Genomic DNA, 22,418 nt, shown 5'->3' with positions numbered 1-22,418 from the left:
TATAGATTTTGTGCAAAAAAACGACATCGAGATTTTTGAAATCAAAACAATTTACGTGTTAAAAACAACAAAAACTTTATCTGTATAGATTTTTGAAAAATCCAGATAATTATCCAGTGCCTACGTTCTGTAACTCTCGCATCGAGAAATTTCTCGCATGAAACAGGCAAATCGAAACAAAAATAATGTGAATCGGCACAAAAACTGTTTTCTCACATTCGCTTGTGTCTGTATCTTGAATTTTCTCGACTTGAAACGTTTCGGAATAAAATTGACTGGAAGCCTGGAAAAATGTGAATAAAACTGTGTCTGTAAAAAAATTATCGAGATAATTCCTCGATTTTTCTGTCAAAATTACTCACAAGCAAAAATAATGTGAGAAAGGAATCAATGAAAGATGTCTGAAAAAAAAGAGCCGGTAAATATTTTAAAATTTTATTTTTTAAAAACAAAACTGAATTTTTCATCAATTCATTATTATAGAAACGAGCCCGTTGCAAAGAAATGGAGGGCGGTGCAAATCTTTAAAGGGATAGGCACAAAAGTTTTTCTCTGCCCTTTTGCCATATGAGGGCTCATTTCTTCGATTAGTTTAAAGGCACACTCCCGAGTAAATCGATAAACCGCACGAAATTGCTCATCCGGCATTTCGAACGGATCTTGAGCATCACGAAGACGCCGGCGCTCGATTCGCATAGCGTTTCGTCGATTGTACTCATCGTATACTACCATATGATACATTTTTTTATCACTGTTTTATAAATTTATTTAATTGTTAATTTATTTACACAACCAAATGTTTTAAAAATTAATATTTTTTAAATTTTAACAGAAATTTTTTGACATTTGGTTTCCACTATTGAACTGGAATATGAAATCTCCAGGGTGGCTTTTCACATCGAGATACAGATACAGTCTATTTTTCCAGATAGAGAAACGGTTGGAATTTTTGTTTCACAATTTTTCGATGCGAGAAGTTCTCGACTAAGTTACAGAACGTGGGTAATATTTTCAGATATTTTTGTATGAACACAACAAATAAAGTACCTTGGCACTACTGTTTTTATCGAGAGAAAGTAAAATCTGGATAATTATCTGGATTTTTCAAAAATCTATACAGATAAAGTTTTTGTTGTTTTTAACACGTAAATTGTTTTTATTTCAAAAATCTCGATGTCGTTTTTTTGCACAAAATCTATATAGATAAACAAAAAAACACACCTATTAACAAAAAAAAAAGCGGAGAAAACGAGGTTTGAAAAAAACTCTCATAGAAAAAAATAATCAAAAAAATCTCGAGATATACGCAATGCACTTTTCAGATAAAAGTCTTAAATGGATCCTGATAAGATTGTTGAACAGATATGTATATAAAATTACCAAAGTTTTTTCGAAAAATTAGAAATAAAAATAAAAAAGTTTTCACATTTGATTTTTAAAAAATCGAAAAAAAATTCAATATGGCTACCTTCAAACGCTTATAACACAAGAACGACGCAACTAATGTTAATGGTCATGGTCTTAAAATGTAGCTAAGAATAAACAGATAATTTTTGGTTTTTTGTGAAAAAACAATTTTTTTGAATCCAACATGGATGCCATGGCCATATGAAAATTTTTGTTTTCATCCAACATGGATGTAATGGCCTTCCCACTTCGGAGTTAAAATAAAAAAAAAACAAAAGCAACATTTTTGACAGACAGCTGCCAAAGTATATGTACAGTGGTGCCAAATGTTTGCATGGATTTCAAAACTCCCGATGTCGTTTTTTTGCACAAAATCTATATAGATAAACAAAAAACACACCTATTATTTTTTTTTTGTTTTTAGAAGATTGAAGAGAAAAAGCGGCAAATTGTTTCTCCCAACAACTTCGATAAATGAAGTCATATAAATTTTAAATGGTCCCGGGGTCAGGTTGTACGCAAGAGGGGTGAGGGTTTTCTTCTTTTTAACGTTTGTTCCTAGAAAATGTAAATTGAAACGGAATTGGGCACAACACTGTGTAAGCACAAATAGTAGATGTTTTGGTTAATCTAGTACTATCATTTACTAGTGCTTTTTTCCCGAGTAGATACGATTTGTATTGAATTCGTTCAAAGTGCGTTCCATTGAAAATCGCTAGTAAAGTACTAGTAGTACTCCCAACAAACAATATTCCTTCTATACAGCTTTACAGGAGCTACATTAACACCTGTAAAGCTTTATACAAGCAAATTTGTTAGTCGGGCTTTTGCCACCTCCCAAAGGAACAGGTCTATTGAATTCGTTGAAAGTGCGTTCCATTGAAAATCGCTTATCCAGTTCTTCTCTACAGAGTCCCTTGCCGTTATTAATAGGAACAAACTAAAAATAAAATAAATCTTTTTGGTTTATGTTGCTCAATTTTTTAGTTTTTGCCGTAGTACCTCATATTTGTTTGTCTCATTTACTTATATTGATCATGTTGATATGGACTGACTTAAAAAAAGTAAAAAAAAAAATCATAATTTTGTCAAAAAATTAGGGGAGAGTAGCAGAGAAGCACTAAAAGTCGTTTTCTATGGAATTCATGCCCGAAAAATTACCAGACCGGTTTAATACATTTTTTTTAGCGTGATATTTTGTACTTTATGGCAAGTACCCAATCTTGACTAAATAAAGAAGCTTTGAACCTCGAGGTCGTTCCGAATTCGTAGAATAAAAACGTCCCTAAGCTCCTTTTTGTGTTCGTATTTTGTTATGGTGCTTCCAACAATTTGAAAAGAACCCAATCCTTTACCTGAGATAGAATATTAGCCCGGTTCGCCTAGTCTTCAACGAAAAAAAAACTACTACAACTCAAAGAGCGCTACACAACGCTACGCAACGCTACACGCAACGCATGATGCGTTACGCATCATAAACAACAAACTTAAAACACCAAACCCGGGGGCGGTGCACTACTAGACAAGAATAAAAACAATAAATTAAATATTTAAATATTTCTCTGGAGGGAGGGGTCATATTTTGCTATAAAAAGGGCCACACCACAAACAAATTATTCAGTCCGTCAGTGGTCGTGGACTAGTGCACATCGGGAAGCAGCTCCTGGGGGATCGGTAAGTGATCGCACGACGAGACACGACGCGACACAATGCTTTGATTTTTCAATGATTTTTCTTGATTTTTAATTAATTTAGAATTTTTTTATTTTGTTTTTGACAGAATACTCGATGATATTTTTTCGTTTGCATTTCGACTTTGGAGACTTGAAAATTTTTCGTTTCGCATCAGCAGCGTAGTAGGCTTTAAGAAAAAAATTTGATAAAAAATAAAAAAAAACCATGATTTAAATTCTGTAATTTTTGGCAGCACTACATCACAAAAATTGTATAAGATCCATAAAAATTTACAAATCAAACAGAACTAAATATACTTTTTGTTTACCGCCAAAATAAACGTCACTCGCGAAGTAAACAAATTGCGCGCTTTTATTTTCATTTTTCTTTTTTTTCACTTTGCATATGTTGCACTTTTTTTTGTCGTTCTCCTCACCTAACCCATTTTTCTTTAATTGTTAAAAACCGTGTTAATAATTTTATAATACATACAAAAATTAACAAATAGGTATTTTAAAACAAAAACCTGAAATCAATGCAATTTCAGCGAAATGGTTGTAAAAGAAATTGAAAATACATCAGTTGTTGATTGGGTTGGTGCTCAATTAACTGGAATTCATGTTCCACATTTGGAGCATAAACAAGTTTATTTTTATAAGTAAGTAAAAGATCATAAAACACTAAAAATAATTAATCCTCAATTTGTTGTTGTTTGTATAGAAAATGTGTCTTTGGTCCAATGACCATTGCAGTTGGTGACTTTGTCCTTGTCTCGAACGCCGACGCTGCCGAACCCGACACTGATTCTGGCTGTGATATTGCAAAGGTGCTCTATCTCTATGAACTCTATGACACAAATTCAAATAAAGATCCTTATCGTGCAGTAGTTCAATGGTATTCTAGGTAAGTGTTAAAAATTAAATCTTATTAGACCTAAACTTAAGTCATTTTATATTCAACCCCACCCAATCCATAGACCTGAATGTGTTCCAATGAAATTTTTCGATAGAGACGATCTATGTATTGATTTTAACCTTGAAGTCATTGAAGAATATCGTCCATACGATCACGATATTTCAATTGAAACGATTTTTCGCAAATGCTATGTCGTTACGGGCAGTTCCCAAGACTCAGCATCTGGATTATTAGCAAAAATTAACAGAACCAAAAACTGTCCAATGTTTGTGTGTCGATATAAATTTATTAAGCTTAAAAACTCTTCTTATACTTTGGTGCCATTGGAATATTTTGAAGAAGAATTTTCTGAAAAACGTTCAGCAAGAAAAAGCGTATCGCGTCGACAATCAACTTCAAAGTCAAGTGCTAAAAAGAAACGCACAAGTGAAGTGGAATTTGTCGATGTTGATCGCATGGATGAGAATAAAGTATCACCAATTAAGATAGTTGGGGGCAATAGTGTGGTAAAACTATCATCAAAGAAAATGACTTCGTCGACAAATAAGGAAATTAATGCTAATTATTTGAGTTCACCATTGACAGAGAAGAATCAATGTCCGATAACTCCGACTTCGGCTAAGGCATTGGCAGCAAGGAGGAATTTGAATATTAGTTTGGATAATGCAGCTGCAAATTTGACTCACGATTCAGATATAATGAATTATTCAATTATTAAAAGCACACCGGAAAGTACGAGTCAAAATTTAAAAATTAAGCTTCGATTGTCGGAATCACAAAAAGGGTAAGTTTTGTTTTTAAAGTTGTAATTTTAATTGTAATTCATTTATTAGTTTAAAAAAAACTCGTGATACTATTTACAATTCAGTCTTTTTTTAAATCAAACTATTTCTTAGAAGATAGTTAATTTTAAGTTTAAATTCATTCAATATTGTTATACATTTGAAGTCCTTTGTAAAGTAGGTTATTTTATGTTTGTGCTCTTCTATTTAACGGAAGCCAGAAGTCGCTAATATTCCTCAACCATGTATCTTTCGTTGGTTATATATTCCACATTTTTCTGTAAATAAACAGGATAAATACTATTTTTGATTTTAAAGATCATGATAAGGGTATTGAATTTTAGACGTGACTCAACATTAAACCATTTTAATGGATTGTAACATTTGACTGATTGGAGTCATTCTATCACACTTTAAAATTGATAGAATCTCATTGCCTTGTTTTGTTTTGTTCTTCGTATTGAAAAGTAGATTATTTTTGTTCCACAATTGAATTTGTCATGAAGACGCTTTTTCATTTTTAAACATTTGAATTTTTCATTTAAAACACTGCTTCATTTTACTTTAAAATAACCTCGTTGTCATTACTGTTTTATTGACTTTTTGTTTCATGTGCATGTTTTTTAAGTGTTTTCCAAAATATATGCATTGCTGCCTTAAATTTCAAATTGAGTTAATCAAGACGCATTAATTATAATCGTTTTACCAATTTGTAAGTTCTTTTACTGTTAATTTGAAACAATTTAATTAATCTATTTGTGATCTTGTAGAAAATAAAATCGAATAATAGCCAGGACAATTATCACGGAATCAAAACTTGGGATTTTTTAAAACGGTGCAATAATAAACTTAAGTGGAATTAATAGTCATTTAGAAATTCAAATTCAAATATACTTGCTATTTACATTTTCTAATTAGAATTCGGAAACTTTGAAGTTGTTCCAACCCTTTTTACTTGCGATATAGGTACTATACATCAAGTTATGCATTCGTACAAAAAAAAAAAGTTGAGATAACATTTTTCCATGACATTACGATGATAGATAATGCGAAAAAAGTGGGTCCCGGAAGTCCGTCTGTCTGTCAGTCTGTCAGTCTGTCAGTCTGTCTGTCTGTCTGTATAAGGAACTAGAGCCTAAACGGATGGACCGATTGACTTCAAAATTGCTATGTAGCAGTTTTTGGAGACTCTCCAGAGGGGTTTTTGGAATTAATTTTTTTGGACCAAAAATAACGGTACCTGTCATACAAAAATTTCGGAAAAGTTTAATTTCACGAAAACGGCTCCAACGATTTTGTTAAAAAAATTCAAATGTTAGTTTTTAAACAAGATCTATCTTTTGAAGAAAAAATTTTTTTTTGAGAATCATTATTAACGGTACCTGCCATAGGACCGCTTTTTTCAAATCGGATTTTCTGCAAAACTACGTATTGTATTTCAACGAAATTTTTTATACAAAAGCATTTATACAATTTAAATATAAGCCAAAAATAAAATTTTGAGAAAAATAATTTTTGGATTTTTAAAAAAAATTTGAAAATTTTTTTTTGAAAAATCAAATTTTCGAAAACGGGACATTGAATTTTTTTGAAATTTTGTTTTTAGATGTTGATTAGTTATTTCTACAAAATGGCATACCAGTTTTATTTTTAAACTTTTTTTTTCAAAAAATTATTTATAGTCGAGTCAAATTAGGCATAAAATTTGTAAAATCTCGGAATCCAGGGAAAGTCGATGCATCTGCAAAACGAGTATAGGACTGCTTTATAAAAGGGTCAAATAAGAAAGTTAAAAAAAAAAATTTCACCGCTCTCGATTACAACAGTTTTTATAGACCGTTAACTGTCATTCCGTATGCAAGCGTTAATCGGAATTGCTGTCTCATTTTAGATTTTGATCAAACTTTGTAGGGATGTTCTCTAGGACTGTAAGGAAGCAAATCCATGATGATTTAATTTTAAGTTGCGTGGTTTCCCCGCTACCCGCATTCGAACTTTTTCAGAAGGTCATTTTTATGTTATTATAACTTTGCGTCTACTAAAGATATCTTTTTGTTTGAAACGCCATTTTAAAGCTTAAGAATAGTAATTTTTGAATATATATTAAAAAATTACGTAATAATTATCCCTGAATTAAAAATAATTTTTGAAAAACTGGTAATTTTGCTGATTTCTCATGGTTTTTGACTGGCTCCAGAACCTTGGCTATTATATGTAGGAAGCTTATACTTACAAAATATTAAATATAGATATTTTTGAACAAAATAAATCTAAAATGAACTCGATGGCTGTACTCCTTATGCAAAAATTTTAAGTTCAAAGTTTTGAGTTTTTTGAAAAAATATTTTTTTATACTATGATTTTTTGCGATTTGACTAAAGATAGAAACATGAAACTAACAGTGTGTTAAGTTGAAACTTTTAACTTTCAGTCCTCTAAATAAAATTGTGTTATTTTCATATCTTCTTAGTGTACCGCTTGTTTGAAAATTCGCAAAAATGCTAAAAAGCCAAAATAACCCTTACTTAAGGCTATGATTGCACTATGTTTGACATAAGATAGAAGCATGAAATTAATAGTATATTTAGTTCGTACTCTTAACTTAACACATTGTAAGTTTCACATTTCTTCGTTTAGTCAAATCGTAGAAAATGACAGTATAAAAATTAGCTTTTTTAAAATACTCAATACTTTGAACTTAAAATTTTTGCATAAAAGTACAGCCATCGAGTTCATTTTAGATTTATTTTGTTGAAAAATATCTATATTTAATATTTGGTAAGTATAAGCTTCCTACATATAATAGCCAAGGTTCTGGAGCCAGTCAAAAACCATGAGAAATCAGCAAAATTACCAGTTTTTCAAAAATTATTTTTAATTCAGGGATAATTATTACGTAATTTTTTAATATATATTCAAAAATTACTATTCTTAAGCTTTAAAATGGCGTTTCAAACAAAAAGATATCTTTAGTAGACGCAAAGTTATAATAACATAAAAATGACCTTCTGAAAAAGTTCGAATGCGGGTAGCGGGGAAACCACGCAACTTAAAATTAAATCATCATGGATTTGCTTCCTTACAGTCCTAGAGAACATCCCTACAAAGTTTTATCAAAATCTAAAATGAGACAGCAATTCCGATTAACGCTTGCATACGGAATGACAGTTAACGGTCCATAAAAACTGTTGTAATCGAGAGCGGTGAAAATTTTTTTTTTAACTTTCTTATTTGACCCTTTTATAATGCAGTCCTATACTCGTTTTTCAGATGCATCGACTTTCCCTGGATTCCGAGGTATAAAGCTAATTTGACTCCACTATTATAAAAAATTAGTTTTTTAAAAAACGGCTCTAACGATTTTGAAAATTTTTTTTCTAAAAATGCACCTTAATATATCAAATAAAACTGCATACTTGTTTTGTGGGGCGATTTGATTTCAGATATTGTTTTATTTTTTTGAAAAATGAATTTTTTTTTGTTGTTTTTTTGTTTTTTTTTTTTGTTTTTATATACCTACATTTCCCAAGTTTCTATATAAAAAGTCTTAAATATTTAAGCAACTTGAACTCTAAGAGCAAGTTCGTGCGACCCAGTCGTGCATTTTATTTCTTCTTTATAACAATTTTAACGAACTGCAAATGAATCATAAATTGTAAGAACAAAATAAATCAATTGAAAAACGCAAAAAAACTGTAGAGCATTCTATATTTGACTTGTTTCAGATGTTTAACCTTCAGATAAAGTAAAGATTATGTGAATTGGAGTGGAATGAGAAAAAATTGTATTGCTATTTCTGGTAGACAGGTACAACGGTTCAAAAACGTTTGATTTATTCTGTTTTTACAACTTAGAGCAAAGTCTATGCCTATCTCAGTCCGAAAAAAATCGTTTTTTCTTAAACTTATAAGATTTTTCAACCCCTGTAACTTCGACATCAAAAATATTTTTTTTTGTTGCTTTTTTCAACTAAGAAGATGTGTTTACGCCTGAAGAGGCCATTTGCATCAAAAAATCAATTTGGAAAAAAAAAAATTGGGTTTATTCTGTTCAAATGGGATCACAACTCTCCCACTAAACTGCTTCACCGGCTCCACGGGTGCGCCGTTCCTTAGCTTCTAGGCACCGCTAGTCAGAATATCTTGGCTGGTTTATAAATCTTCCTATTATTGAGTTTAGGTGGTTGTGTAATGTGTAGGCATCTTCTGGTTGATTAGATAATTTTGACTTCTTCATAGTCACTTGTTGATGTGTTTCCTGCGTATCCTGTTGTAGTAATGCAGATCATTAAGATCTTCTATTCGAAGATTGCTTACTTGCTAATGTTGAATTTTTTCACTGTGAACCTCCTGCTTATACAGGAGATTTTGTCTTAGCTGAATCCGTTTCTTTTCCACATTAGCAGATAAATACGGTGGAAGACGTAATTAAGGGTTAAACCGGTACATCCGTTGAATTGTATTCCTAGAAATTTGACATTTTTTTTGGTTATATTTGTGTATTCATCGAGAAGATTTATCTTGATGTTCCTGCCTGATCGTTTTCTAGTATTTCCATAAATGACTGGCTGTGTGAACATATCAGTTCTGATTTAGCTTTGTTGAGTTTGTAGCCCTACCGCTTATAAAAGTCGCAAAGCCGTTTTATGTGGGCCCCCGGATCCACTCTTCTTCTGGCAAATAACGGTGACATAGACTTCGCGTTCGTAAAAATTGAAGAGGAATGGTCCTAGCGTCGACCCCTGGGCAACTCCGATACTGATTGTCTTCATTGTTGATTGACTGTTTCCTATTTGTACAAAGAACAATCTGGAATGAAGAAAGCTGAGGATAATTTTGATTAGTGAAATTGAAATTCTCAGCTGAAAGAATTTGTTAACAAATCCTTGCATCCATGCACTTTCGGTAAGAGTTTCGCCTCCCTGAGTTTATGAGGTACATTTCACGTTTTGTTTCTTTTGGGATGGTTTCTCATAACTGCAAGTTCCAATCATCGCGTAGAACTTGCCAATCTTATTTAGTTTTTCTTCTCTGGGCGTGGAAAAATTCAATGTAGTGTGTTGTTATTGTTGTTTCTAACGCGCGTCAAGTTCCGCAATCCATATCTAAAAATTTAATAATAAGTCTCCTTTAGTCCGCTTCTAACAAATAATTTATTAATTTTAGACCTAATGTTGTTACACGGCGTTCGTCTATGCGCAAATCAATTGAAGAACATATAGAAGATGTCAACCCATTAAGTGGAATGCATAAAGAAAGAAAACGTTTGGCAGCAGATGATGTTTCATACGTAGACATTTATCATACACCTTCGAAAAAAACCAAAGATACCGATGAAGTCACTAAGTCTACAAGACGAAAAAGTATTCTCAAATCAGCCAGTAGTCGTGTTGGTAAGTAAATTTGTAAAGATTTAGTTTTCACCAATGCATTTAAACATTTTTTTTTTCAATTTTCAGCTGAAGGAACTCCTAAACGAAACATTCAACTTTCTAACATTGTTGAGAGGAGAATTTTTATAAATGATGATGCTGTTATGTCGACACCCAAAAGAGGTCGCCCCCCGAAGAGGAAAGATGGTAATGAGGCATCCGATGAAGAATATTCTGCCCCAAAAACCCCAACACGCAAAAGTCCTGCAAGCAAGCACACATCACCTGAAGCTACCCAAATGACTCCATCACAAAAACTTAAACTAATGCGTTCGGGTAGCTTAAAAGCAACCATCGATAGTCGTCAGGCATCCAAAACGGATCGTCGCAAATCTGATTTACAAATAGCTCGTGAGAGATTACACGTTTCAGTAGTGCCCAAGAGCTTGCCATGTCGTGAAACAGAGTTCCTCAATATTTATACATTTCTTGAGGGCAAAATCCAAGACCAATGTGGTGGTTGTATGTATGTTTCAGGAGTACCTGGAACTGGAAAAACTGCCACAGTCACAGGAGTAATTCGTGAATTGCAGCGTGTTAGTGCCGAAGATAAATTGCCTGATTTCGAATTTATAGAAATCAACGGAATGCGACTGACAGAACCACGACAGGCGTATGTTCAAATTTATCGACAGCTTACTGGGAAAACCGTGTCCTGGGAACATGCTCATTCGTTGTTAGAAAAGAGATTCACCACTCCAGCGCCAAGACGAACAACAACTGTGCTTTTGGTTGATGAATTGGATATATTGTGTAATCGGCGACAAGATGTTGTATATAATTTGTTAGATTGGCCAACAAAGTCTGCTGCTCGTTTAGTTGTTGTTACTATTGCAAATACTATGGATTTACCAGAAAGACTTTTAATGGGTAAATATAGCATGGTCACACTTGATGAATTGATGTTTTATATAATTTTTTTTTTTACTAGGTAAGGTAACATCTCGTCTTGGTCTTACTCGACTCACCTTCCAACCATATTCACACAAACAGCTGCAGGAAATTGTTATTGGTAGATTAAGTGGCTCAGAAGCATTTAAAGGTGATGCTGTGCAACTGGTTGCAAGGTAAGTTTTTTTTGTAATTTGATAGAAGATATTTCTACGGTTTCAATTATACTTGAGTGAAATGTAGGTTCGGTCTAAGAGATTTTGAGTCTAAATCTTTGATTCTTCTGTTTGATAGGGCTCTAAGGAATCATAATAATCATTTGAACTGTTTTCTACCAATTCGTTGCCATTAAAGCGCATTGAATTTTCTTCATTGATGTATACAGCAAAACCGCAGTGATTAGTCTTATGCAAATATTCGTTTGTTCATTGAGTGAAGGCTTTTGTCCTTATAAATAATGTTTTCACTGATTAAATTTTACGATCTAGATTCCATCCTGAAAAATGGTTTAATTTATAAATCTTCCTCCCAATTTTAGTGGTATCACAATTAACTATATTCTAATGTTAATAGGCAGTCGTAGTCTACACTTCTGGGACCCTATTTTGTAAAACGATTATCGTTGCAACTACTTCGTTTTCGTTCAAATGCGTTTATTTTTTACGATAATCGTTTTATTTTAACGATACTTGTTAATCTTTACGATTGTCATTCGTCTATCGTTTGACTTTTGTTTATGTTTAGCTGTCATAATAGTGTTGTTGAGCCTAAAAAAAAATATATTTTTCTATTTAGTTTGGTCCTACGACTTTCTCGTTTTACATAATCGCTCTTTGTCGTGACTATCGTTCACTGCAGTATAGTTTTGCTAACTGCTCTTTTCGTATTACGTAAAAGACCCTCTGATCTTGGTTTAAAGTGAATTAACTTTTCATTGATGTTCTATGTTTCATTTCTTTGCTACTTATCTACTTTTAGAAAAGTCGCCGCAGTGTCTGGTGACGCTCGTCGAGCTCTTGACATTTGTCGACGAGCAACTGAAATCGCCGATGCACAGACAACGGATGCTAAAATTGTCAATATGATGCACGTGCAACAGGCTTTAAGTGAAATGATTTCAAGTGCGAAAGTGCTCGCTATAAAAAAATGTTCCAGACTTGAACAGATTTTCCTTCAAGCTGTTGTAGCAGAGGTAAGACGTTATAAACACATTTTAAACTAGACATGATACAAATTTTGTTTTAATATAGGTCACTCGAACAGGTGTCGAAGAGACCAACTTTATGGGAGTTTATTCACAAATTGAAACTATATCTGCATTTATGGGCGCTCCTGTACCTACTCCAGGTAAGAAGATAATTTTAATTCAATGTGATTGTTTTCTTATATGATTTTTTTTTTTTTAATTTACTTAAAGGACTTGCTTTAAGGATTTGTTCGAAGCTTGGAGCTGAAAGACTGATCATCTGTGAACATTCAAGAACTGATATCTTTCAAAAAATTTTACTAAATGTTAGCATGGACGATATTCATTATGCCCTCAGAGTTGAATCTAATTAATTAATTTATATACATTTATTTATAACTTTTAATTTACTCAGACCACGCACATAAGTTAAGTTTTAAGTTTGAATTATTAAAAAATAAATAATCAGAAAAATAAAAAAAATGTTATTTATTAAGTTTTTTTTTTATATAATTCAAATGATTTTATGTAACAAATAAAAGTACAAATTCGTCATAGAAAAATTTAAATAAAATAATAATATTGCAAAACACTCATACAATACTTTTGGTGAAAATACTGTAAATATAAATAAATGATGACGAAAAGCTATCATTAAAATCAAATACACACTTGTTGTTAATAATTTAATTGTTGCCATTATTGTTGTGACTAGATTGTAATTGTTTCTCTCTGAAACATCATTGACAAATTCGTTGGTCTCCTTGGATATAGAGACTTCATCTTGTTTTTGATAAATATCCAATATAAGGTAGAGGAAACCGAAAATGTCGGCAAAATATGTATTTGCCGTTACCATTATTCCAACAAATAATGGATTGTAATGGGAAAGTCCGATAAATCCAGGATTGAGATCAATTGTTGCTAAGCTGTTTGAATTGCCCTGTAAAGGAATTTGAAAACAAAAATTAATAAATTAATGATCCTGAAATACATTACACTGTGTAACACTCAAAATATATGCGAGCGGAGACCAATCACGTTTTGAAGAGCTAGTCGCACTGATTACGAAACGGTATTTAAAAAGTCCCTAACACCCCCAAAATCTGGAGTTTGAACTTTGACAGCTTATAAACTCTAGATGGTTTAACCGAATCACATCTTTTATACATTGTTGGAAAGGTATAATTATCTTCTACAGAAACAGTAAAAATCAAAAATGGGTAGAAATTTGAAGAAGCTAGATTTGTTTCAATGGGTGAAGGTGCAAAAAACCGTTTTTTGCCCCTAACTCCCCTAACTAACTAGCGACTAGCTCTACAAAACGTGATAGGTCTCCTCCCGCTTATATTTTGAAACCTTGGGTAAATTCACAAACTTCAAATTTTTTGTTAGTGATATCGCATCACTGCTTTTTTGCGATGCTGATCGTTGCTCAGCTGATGACAATGCGATGCTGTTTGACAAAAAGTTTTACGTTTAAAAACAATTTTTGCTCAATGATGGAGCCTCACATTTTATCTTCTACAGAACTTTCCTCCACAATACTGACTTTGATTTTCTGCCCCCATTAAATACACTTTCATATATTAATTTAGTTTCTATTAGTTGTTTAATTTGTGTGCTGGTAAAATATTCCCTAAATTTCTTCAAATTTATTCATTTATAAACAATTTAGAATTTGATTAAATACTTTTCATTCCCCTTTTCCTTCATTTTTACTATAAATCGCGTCGGCATCACCAAGTTATCAAGAAAATTCTTGATGCTTTTTTGTTTGATATTTGCGCATCAGTTTATCCAACTCTGCAATAGTGAACGATCGACATTTTAAGTGATGCTAATTATTTGCGTTTATGAACGTGCTACAGGAATGATCGCAAATCAGCTCTGCAGTGATGCGTTTGTGAATTTACACCTTTTTTTTGTAACACAGTGTTATTTTTAACTGGCGATATTTGAATTCATGAACATTTAGAACTTAAGAATAATAAAATCCTGCAGTTAGAGTTTGTATTCTGATAATTTAATCAGCCTTATCGCGAACAAAAATTCCGCCGAATCTTCTTGAAATTGGAGTAAAAAATACCTTTTGAAATTACCTACCAGCTAAATCTTTGGAATCGAAAGCAAAAAAAAAAGAAATTGACACCTGATAGCGCGATTAGTAATTTTTTGATAAATAATAATTTTGGATTCAAAAAAAATGTTATGAGACGAGAATAAGATTCGAACGCGTTTTGGTTAGACCGAATTCTGGCAGCAAATAGCGTCAAGAAACGTCTTAATAGTGCTTTTGGAAAACAATTCTTCAATAAGACTAAAGTAGAAATTTGGTTTGGACTGGACCTAAAACAAATTTATCGAATGTTTGTTACGTCGTGCTACGAAAACATTCCGAACGAGAAACGATTTAGATTTGACCAATTGACAATGGGATGTGCGTCGAATGGTTACAGAGACAATGGAATATTTGATATATAATTTGGAATTTTTCATTAAGAATTAAAAAAAAATTATTTGATGAGAACGGGATTGGAACCCACGTGTGCAGAGCACATTGAATTAGCAATCCAACTCTCTAACCACTCGAAAAAACCAGTGTGCTACAAACGGATGTTTAAAATGAAGCACAAGTGGTTTTCGTCTTTTTCGGATGAGACAAAATTGTATCTGCATCAAGTTCTTGAAAAATGGAGCTTATGAATTTCAAGGAATCCAGCGTATCTATCAATGATACCTTTACAATCATCTGAGTGCGAGGCGAAAAATAGGTCTTTTAATAAATGAATAGATTCGCATAATAAATTGGACTAAGTTATAACTTTGATGTGTTCAAAAAACTTCGTTAACATGCCCACAGCTGATAACTCGTAAAAATAACAGATTTTAAATAGCATAACTTTTGCTAATGGATCTTTCCTTTTGTGGTAAGAAAGCAGTTGATGAATAAAAACCTCTTTCGGAGGACCTAGAAAATGCTTATAATCGGGATCATAAACTTTTTCTTTCTATTCGAAAGGAAGGTAGCCTTTAAGCTTCTGGATCCGTCAAAAGCCATTAAAATACCTGACAAATATTTAAAATAACCTTTAAATAGAATTGATATCAATGTTTCCCCCATTTATTCCTCCACTTTTAAATAACTTTGGATTGAATAGATTTTCAAAAATTTGTACTCACCTGAAAAAAGTAAAACATTTTGCAAACATAAATCGTCACAACGACTTTATACAATAAAATCATTTGGGCATCTAGCCTTCTGCGTGCTCCTCTCAAATTATCACAAAGACTATATGTACATTTCAATATAATATGCATTGCAAAGACTAGAAACACATTATGCGGCTTATGCAAAAGTGCAGATATCAGTGTAAAAACGGTTAAATTGGTACCAAGTAATTTACACAGACGCGAATTATCCAGATTATTGTCTTTTGTTGAACCAAATATCACAGGCAAATAACTTGATGCTAAAATATATATCACACTAGTCCAATAGAATGGCAGCACCAAAAACGGACTGAAAGCAAAACTATTTTAAATAATCAAAAACAAGTACTTGTTTGATATGAATTTTTTTTCTCAAATAACTTACTTGAAATGCTTAGGATGAAAAAATACAACAGCATCGATTATACCTCGATAGGAGTATATGGATACACATGTTATGATGCAAGCTACCATTTGCAGAGGAGTGTTATATTGCTTCAATTGATATATTATTAATAAAAGACCTGCAGTGAGAAATAAGAAATTATTGAGCCTTCAGTCACTTAAATGATTTCGCCAAACTTACTAACTACGAGAAACAAGCTCAGATATATTTTGTTATCTGACACAGCAAACCAGTCACCAATATCTGGTATCCGCATCCACTTATCGCCAGTTTGATTAAGTCTTCTTATGAAAACCGTCAAAAGCACAGCCAAAAACGGTTTCGTCAATGGACTTAGAATTTTAAAGAATATCAAAATATCTCTTTCCAGCGAAGATGAACTGCTGAATGTTATAACTTTTAGTCGTGTATTGGAGATGTTTTTCCAAAACAAACTAAGTAAGAAAGTTGATCCTAAATAATACCACGTTTGATGTTCTTCTTCGATAAAGGACGTACTACATAGGGAGAATATTTGAAAAAGAATACCGAATGCTATCGATATTGGAATGTCAAGAGTAAACTAAAAATGAAGAGTTATACTTAAAAAAAAAACTTTCTTCAAAAATATTATTTAAGTTTCTTACAATTAAACGACTTCTTAGCACAAGTTTAGAAAGCTCAAGGCTTAGTAGAATAATAACAAATATTGGAATAGTTGTCAGACACATAAGTACAATATTGCTGGTGTGGACATAATGAAACACATAACCAATTGTGTTGATTGAAGCTGCAGCAAGGAATATTCTTCCGAAATAAATCAATGGTTCGTGAAGTTTTTTCGAAAAGTTGGTCGAAGTAAAACATGTCAGGAACACCAGAACTGTGGACTAAAGAAAAATAATGATAAATTAAATTACTAAATAAATATATGTAAATAAAACTTACCAAACCCGTTAAAGTTACTCCCAAAAAAATCATTCCAAAATCAAATCGTGTATAAGATTTAGCAAATATGTGAGAGATTTCATATGCCGAACGCATGTAATTTAATTTGGCTTTTTCAAAAAGATATGCACTTGTTGTATTTTCTTTTAATATATTTGTCAGGTATACTGTGTGGGCATCGGTTGCAGTTTCATACCATGAATAATAATCTAAAGAACAAAAAGGTTTAGTATACAAATGAGTGATTGTTTGAGCATTTTGGTATTACCTTCTTTTTGTACATTATTTTTGCCATATTTAGCCATAGCCTTATCGATAAGAAATTTAGTATTGTAATAGAGAGCATACAATTTTTCTTCTGGTGTCAAGGTTTCGATTAGCTCGGGTATAATACATCCGATGCTGGTTGATGGAATGGGTACGTCAAGGAGTATAGATAATGTTGCAGCAATATCCACTTGATTATATTCTATTGTTGTTCTGTAAATAATAGTAGTAAACAAGTTTATCAATTTGTTTACATTTGCTCCCAAATCATTAAAAAAGTTAAAATTGAAAAACAAAATAAAGTTTCCAAATTCCTTAAAAAATATGGTTAAACATAATAATCGTGGCTATGTATTTCAATGCAAAAAGCAGAAAAAAAGGCATCTTTGGCAGCCTTTTTTGAAAGAAAAGCTTCTACGGAACCACAAAAGATAACGGCTTTGGAATACACGATTTTGAAGCATTTGGACGTCTTATCGCAGATGAAGTTTTTAGAGGATCCCCGCTAAGTATTTACCTTTCACCGATGCAAACGAATAGTTGACCATTGATCGCTCTACCATCAAGGGAGTAGTCATTTTCACTAAATGTTACCTAAACCCCGCAAAATAGAAGCCGTGGTGTGATGATGAATGCTATAACTGGGAAGACCTGACAGCAGATGCACATATGAAAATGCTGCTGCATAAAATAAAAAGAAAATCAAAACATAATAATTACTGAGCCAGCAATAAGGAAGGAAAACAAATCTTGCGGAGAAAGTAAAGATAAATTCTAGCTTTTGAAATACCGATACATCATGGCAGGAACATCGGTCTAGCATAAGCTAAATCCAATGGAGACCAAAAATACAACATTGAATCCATAATCCTGTCCGGATTTTTCCGTGACATAAATAACAATAAATAAAAACGCATTAATCCCATGGAAAAAAATTAGATTACAAAAAAAAGCATTTTTTTTTAATAACAAGTATGTGGACATTGAAAACATCAACGAATTTTAAGTCTAGCCCAACATATTTTTACGACTTCAAAGCCGCTATAATTACATACATTTACATGAGGTGTTTATTTTTTAGCTGAAACGAAGACCCAAAAAAACAACAGATTAAAGGAGATGGCACATTTTTGGGCCCAGTGTGTTCACTAACGAAATGGGTATCAAATGAAAGGTGACGGTAAGCACATTACGTGGGTAAAATATTTTCAAATTCGTTAGTGGAATTTTGGAGATATTTGAGTTTGAAGTTTCGGATTTCAAAATCAAGATTTCAGCTATTTTTTCGAACAATTAATCGTAGAATGCGTAGAAAAGAATTTTTAGATTGGAAATTAGTTAATCTTTCTTTTTCTAGTACATCATTTTTCTCTAGGAGTTATACTTTCAGAGTAACAGAACCGCAAAGTATCTCATTCTCAGTAATTCCGCACTTAACTCTAAGGGTTGTTTAAAATATTTAAAATATCAAAAAACACACAATTTTAGGTAGTGTAACTCTGAAATTATAACTCCTAGAGAAAAATGATGTACTAGAAAAAGAAAGATTAACTAATTTCCAATCCAAAAAGTCCTTTCTAGTTTTCTGTCCGACCAGTCGTTCTCGAGATATTGAGACATATGCGTTTTTCAAAATGGCGGTCGCCCCACAAGACCAAACAATACGCAATCTGAGATTTGTACTTGGGATAAACCCCTCTTCAATACTACATTCAAACTTAGCTGACGTCATAGCTTTTTCCAGATTTTTCCCCATTGACTGAACTATAGTTTCTATTCTTATTATTTAATAGGCATATTTCAGCGCGTTTTTGTGTATTTTGCTGAGAACTATTTTATATATAGAATTAAAGGAAACACATTAAGCTATCGAAAAATTGCAAAAAAAAGTGCATGTCACCACTGAATATTTTGATATTTCGATGTGCCAAATGCCTCGCTTAAAAAAATCACCTTTTGAGAAGTAAATACCTAAAATGTAATATTTTTTTTAATAAAGAAAAAAACTTTTGATACAGATTTATAGACAAGAGAAATACCTTTCATTTGATACCAATATTATTTCTGTACACCCATATTACGCATTCTACGATTAATTGTTCGAAAAATTAGCTGAAATCTTGATTGTGAAATCCGAAACTTCAAACTCAAATATCTCCAAAACCCCACTAACGAATTTGAAAATATTTTACCCACGTAATGTGCTTACCGTCACCTTTCATTTGATACCAATTTCGTTAGTGAACACACTGGGCCCAAGCTCCATAGAAAAATGTGCCATCTCCTTTAAATTTTGTACACAAGGAAGTTTTCTCAATCTTAATGCGCTCAGGCCTTTCTAACGAAAAGAATTTGATTTTTTTTTTTTTTTTAATATTTCAAATAGGAATAGTTTTTATTTAAGGATAGCAAAAAAAGGATAGAGAAATAAATGTTGATTTATCAAAACGATCAGAGTGTGAAAAAAAACTCTTATTTGTTTAGGTTTTTAAATTCAATCAAGGTTTGTCGTAAACTCATTTTTTTTTTACAAATCAATACTAATGTGATGCTTATATATTATATATGAATATACGACAAAATGGATACTATCATTTTTTTCAGACTCTATGGAAAAAGTGCCGTTTTGCACGTTATTAAAAGACAAAACTAAAAATATAAAAATATTATATTATTTAAAGCCAATTTTATTAATTTAACAACGAAAAAGATACAAAAAATGTGATTTTTCTAGCTCAGGTACGGAACCGGACTGACGAACAGTTTAATACGACAAAAAGCCGAAATGATGAAAAAATCTTACCGGGTTGCTCTTTTTTTAATGGGACATTTTCTTAGTTGTGCCGTTTTCTTCAAAAAAACAAAACCAATCCTATTCGATAACGACATAACTAAAGAAATGCCATTAATGTATACAAAATCACAGGGATATTTTGTGAAAATTGAGGTGGCACTTTTTCATAACTTGGGAACTAGAAGTAGAAAAGCGCTGATTACACAGAAAAATTGCGTTTTTTTTAATCTTTTCTGTGCTCTAAACTCAAAAATGACAAATTTCAACTTATGTCACTTTGCCTTGAAAGCCACGATATATCAACAAAATGAATGAATCGGTATTACCGTGATTGACTATCAAAATTTTTGGTAAACTGTGACCTTGCTATGAATTTGATAAACTCGGTATTATGGATGTCCAACATTTTGCTATGTATCAAATTTTCCATCAATAGCAAATTTCTTCCCGATAGATTTTTCTCATCATATATTTTTAACTTAAAAAACGTCGTTGTTGGACATTTTCAGTCAAATAAAATAGGTTTAGTTAAAAAATTGGAGAGAACGAAAATGATGAAGAAAATCGATTTGAGGAAGCCCTACTAGAGTTCCAGATTCTTTATTATTAATCGATTAATCCACATTCACACAAAGGACTTCAACTTAAAAGTTGATTCAAAATAATATACATGCTTCTAAAACTCAATATTTAAATTATTCAAATTAGTTTTAAATATTTAAACTTACTTATCCTGTTTGGAACAATTGCGACCAGTCACAATAAGTGGAACAAATATTTCTTCGGGTGAACTTCCACCATGTCCACCTCCATTTCTCATTCCATGATCAGCAGTTACAAGCAAAAGTGGTTTTGGTTCTGTAACCTAAGTTAAAAATGTTAGAAAAAAAATCAACAATTTATTTGATCTCTAAAATTACCTTCTTAGCTAGTGCTTTGTCAATGAGTTCCACCACATCATCCATTTCTCTCAATTTCAAAAATATTTTGGCCCCATTTGAACCTTCCATATGACCAATGCGATCCAATCCAATGTAATGCAATATAAGAAAATCCCAACTAGTCAAATTTCTCAATTCCTTATGTAAGCTTTTAGTAATATTGTTATCACCCTAGAGTTGTTTTGTTTTAAAAAATAATGAATATAATTTTTTAAAAATGAGTTTTTATTACCTCATGAAATTCGGTAAGGTAAAACGAATCCGTATTGGATTCGTATCGATGAAATATTTTCGAAAACAAATCTACCCATGTAAAGTCACCATAGAAAACAACTTTGTCTCCACGTTTGTGCAATTTGTGAAGAATCGAATCCTGAAGTGGCTGGGAACTTCCCAGATTCAAAATTACATCTATAAAATTCGATATTGTTCCTGAGGTGAGACTCTTAATTCGAGGCAAAGTCACAGTAGGAATGCTAGCTTTCATTTGAACTTTACAATGCCGGCTAGTGTATGGCATTTGTTCTTTGTCGACGAAATCATAGCGCAGCGCATCGACAACCATGAAAACAACATTTGAATATTGTTTTTTTGGTCGAGTTAAGCTATAAAATATTTGTATTTTCAAATTATTGATCAAAAATATTTGTTGGAAGCAAACCTTAAGCCATTTAATTTGGTTGGAGGTTCGGGAGAAGGAGATAAGCCTGTTTTTTGAAAGTCAACTGGAAAGAAGCCGACTAGGAAAAGGCAACAACCAAATACAAAAGCACTTAGAAGGTAAAACAGAAACCAATCATGTTTGTTCATATTTTATTTTTGTACTTTTTTTTTACATTTCATTAAATACGAATTAGTTTTTTGGAAACAATCGGAATTGTTTTCTTTTCTATAAAAAATATGCTTCAAATTGATGACGTATATTTTCAAGTTGTTTTTTTTTTTTTTTGACAGCCAGCTGTGAAAATGCAGGTGTTTTTAGGTGATGCCAATTCTAATTTATCGTGTATTTCATTTTCCAAAAAAATTGATCTCTGTACTGAGATTAAAGGATATCTAAAAATTAACACAATACAACGTTACTGCACCAACCGAAAATATAAATTATTTATCAGAACGGTTTTAATATTTTTTTTGTATAGAAAAAGGAAAACTGATTCTAATTTCCACAAAAAAACTTAATCTAGATCTAGAATCTAAAAAAATGAAAAGGAAAACAACATACGATGAAATCCAGATTTAATAGTGCTGCCAATACAACAAATTTTTATACGATCTAAAGTTGAGAAATGGAAAACGACATTAAACATAGTTCAAACTGGAGAATAGTAGTTTAAAGTTTATTTATAACTGAAAACCAAAAGTTTGTAGGATTTCGGGTTGCTGAATTATTTGCAATCGAAATATTTTTTTTTTTTATTCGGAAGCAGATATTTTCGGATCAAAGTCTGCAAACAAGTTTTGGTTTACAGATATGAGATCACAGTGAACAGGCCTATGCATTCAGCGAAAAAAATCACAAATTTATTTTTTAAGATTTTCGAAAATTATCCAAGGGATACCCCTTGTCTAAAAATTTGGAAT

General features: G+C 32.0%; 3 protein-coding genes across 4 annotated transcripts in view; 2 read left to right on the top strand and 1 right to left on the bottom strand.

Moving 5' to 3' along the window:
• LOC129906842 (elongation factor Tu) overlaps window positions 1-22,418 on the top strand; it is a 153,674-nt gene that overhangs the window by 32,504 nt on the left and 98,752 nt on the right. The gene's annotated exons all lie outside the window — the stretch shown is intronic.
• On the top strand, window positions 3,467-12,782 carry LOC129906838 (origin recognition complex subunit 1). Its single transcript, XM_055982783.1, has 9 exons — window positions 3,467-3,739; window positions 3,802-3,984; window positions 4,058-4,780; window positions 9,944-10,170; window positions 10,237-11,079; window positions 11,141-11,276; window positions 12,079-12,292; window positions 12,351-12,447; window positions 12,518-12,782. Exons 1-9 carry the CDS (start codon window positions 3,633-3,635, stop codon window positions 12,658-12,660), a joined length of 2,673 nt encoding a protein of 890 aa, XP_055838758.1. The 5' UTR covers window positions 3,467-3,632; the 3' UTR covers window positions 12,661-12,782.
• On the bottom strand, window positions 12,761-21,763 carry LOC129906837 (GPI ethanolamine phosphate transferase 2). Of its 2 annotated transcripts, none has more exons than XM_055982781.1 (11): window positions 21,496-21,763; window positions 21,067-21,439; window positions 20,814-21,005; window positions 20,622-20,758; window positions 17,101-17,312; window positions 16,833-17,041; window positions 16,532-16,774; window positions 16,086-16,467; window positions 15,885-16,023; window positions 15,470-15,821; window positions 12,761-13,229 (listed from the first exon to the last, which is right to left on the bottom strand). In XM_055982781.1, the coding sequence occupies exons 1-11, from the start codon at window positions 21,642-21,644 to the stop codon at window positions 12,801-12,803; spliced, it is 2,817 nt and encodes a 938-aa protein (XP_055838756.1). In that variant the 5' UTR covers window positions 21,645-21,763; the 3' UTR covers window positions 12,761-12,800. The 2 variants fall into 2 exon arrangements, with proteins under 2 accessions (XP_055838756.1, XP_055838757.1); XM_055982782.1 differs by having other exon boundaries at window positions 15,470-15,809.

The sequence above is a fragment of the Episyrphus balteatus genome, chromosome 1 (assembly GCF_945859705.1).
Source record: "Episyrphus balteatus chromosome 1, idEpiBalt1.1, whole genome shotgun sequence".
Taxonomy (NCBI): domain Eukaryota; kingdom Metazoa; phylum Arthropoda; class Insecta; order Diptera; family Syrphidae; genus Episyrphus; species Episyrphus balteatus.
Note: the sequence above shows the minus strand (reverse complement) of the source record. Positions and strands in the feature narration are given on the sequence as shown.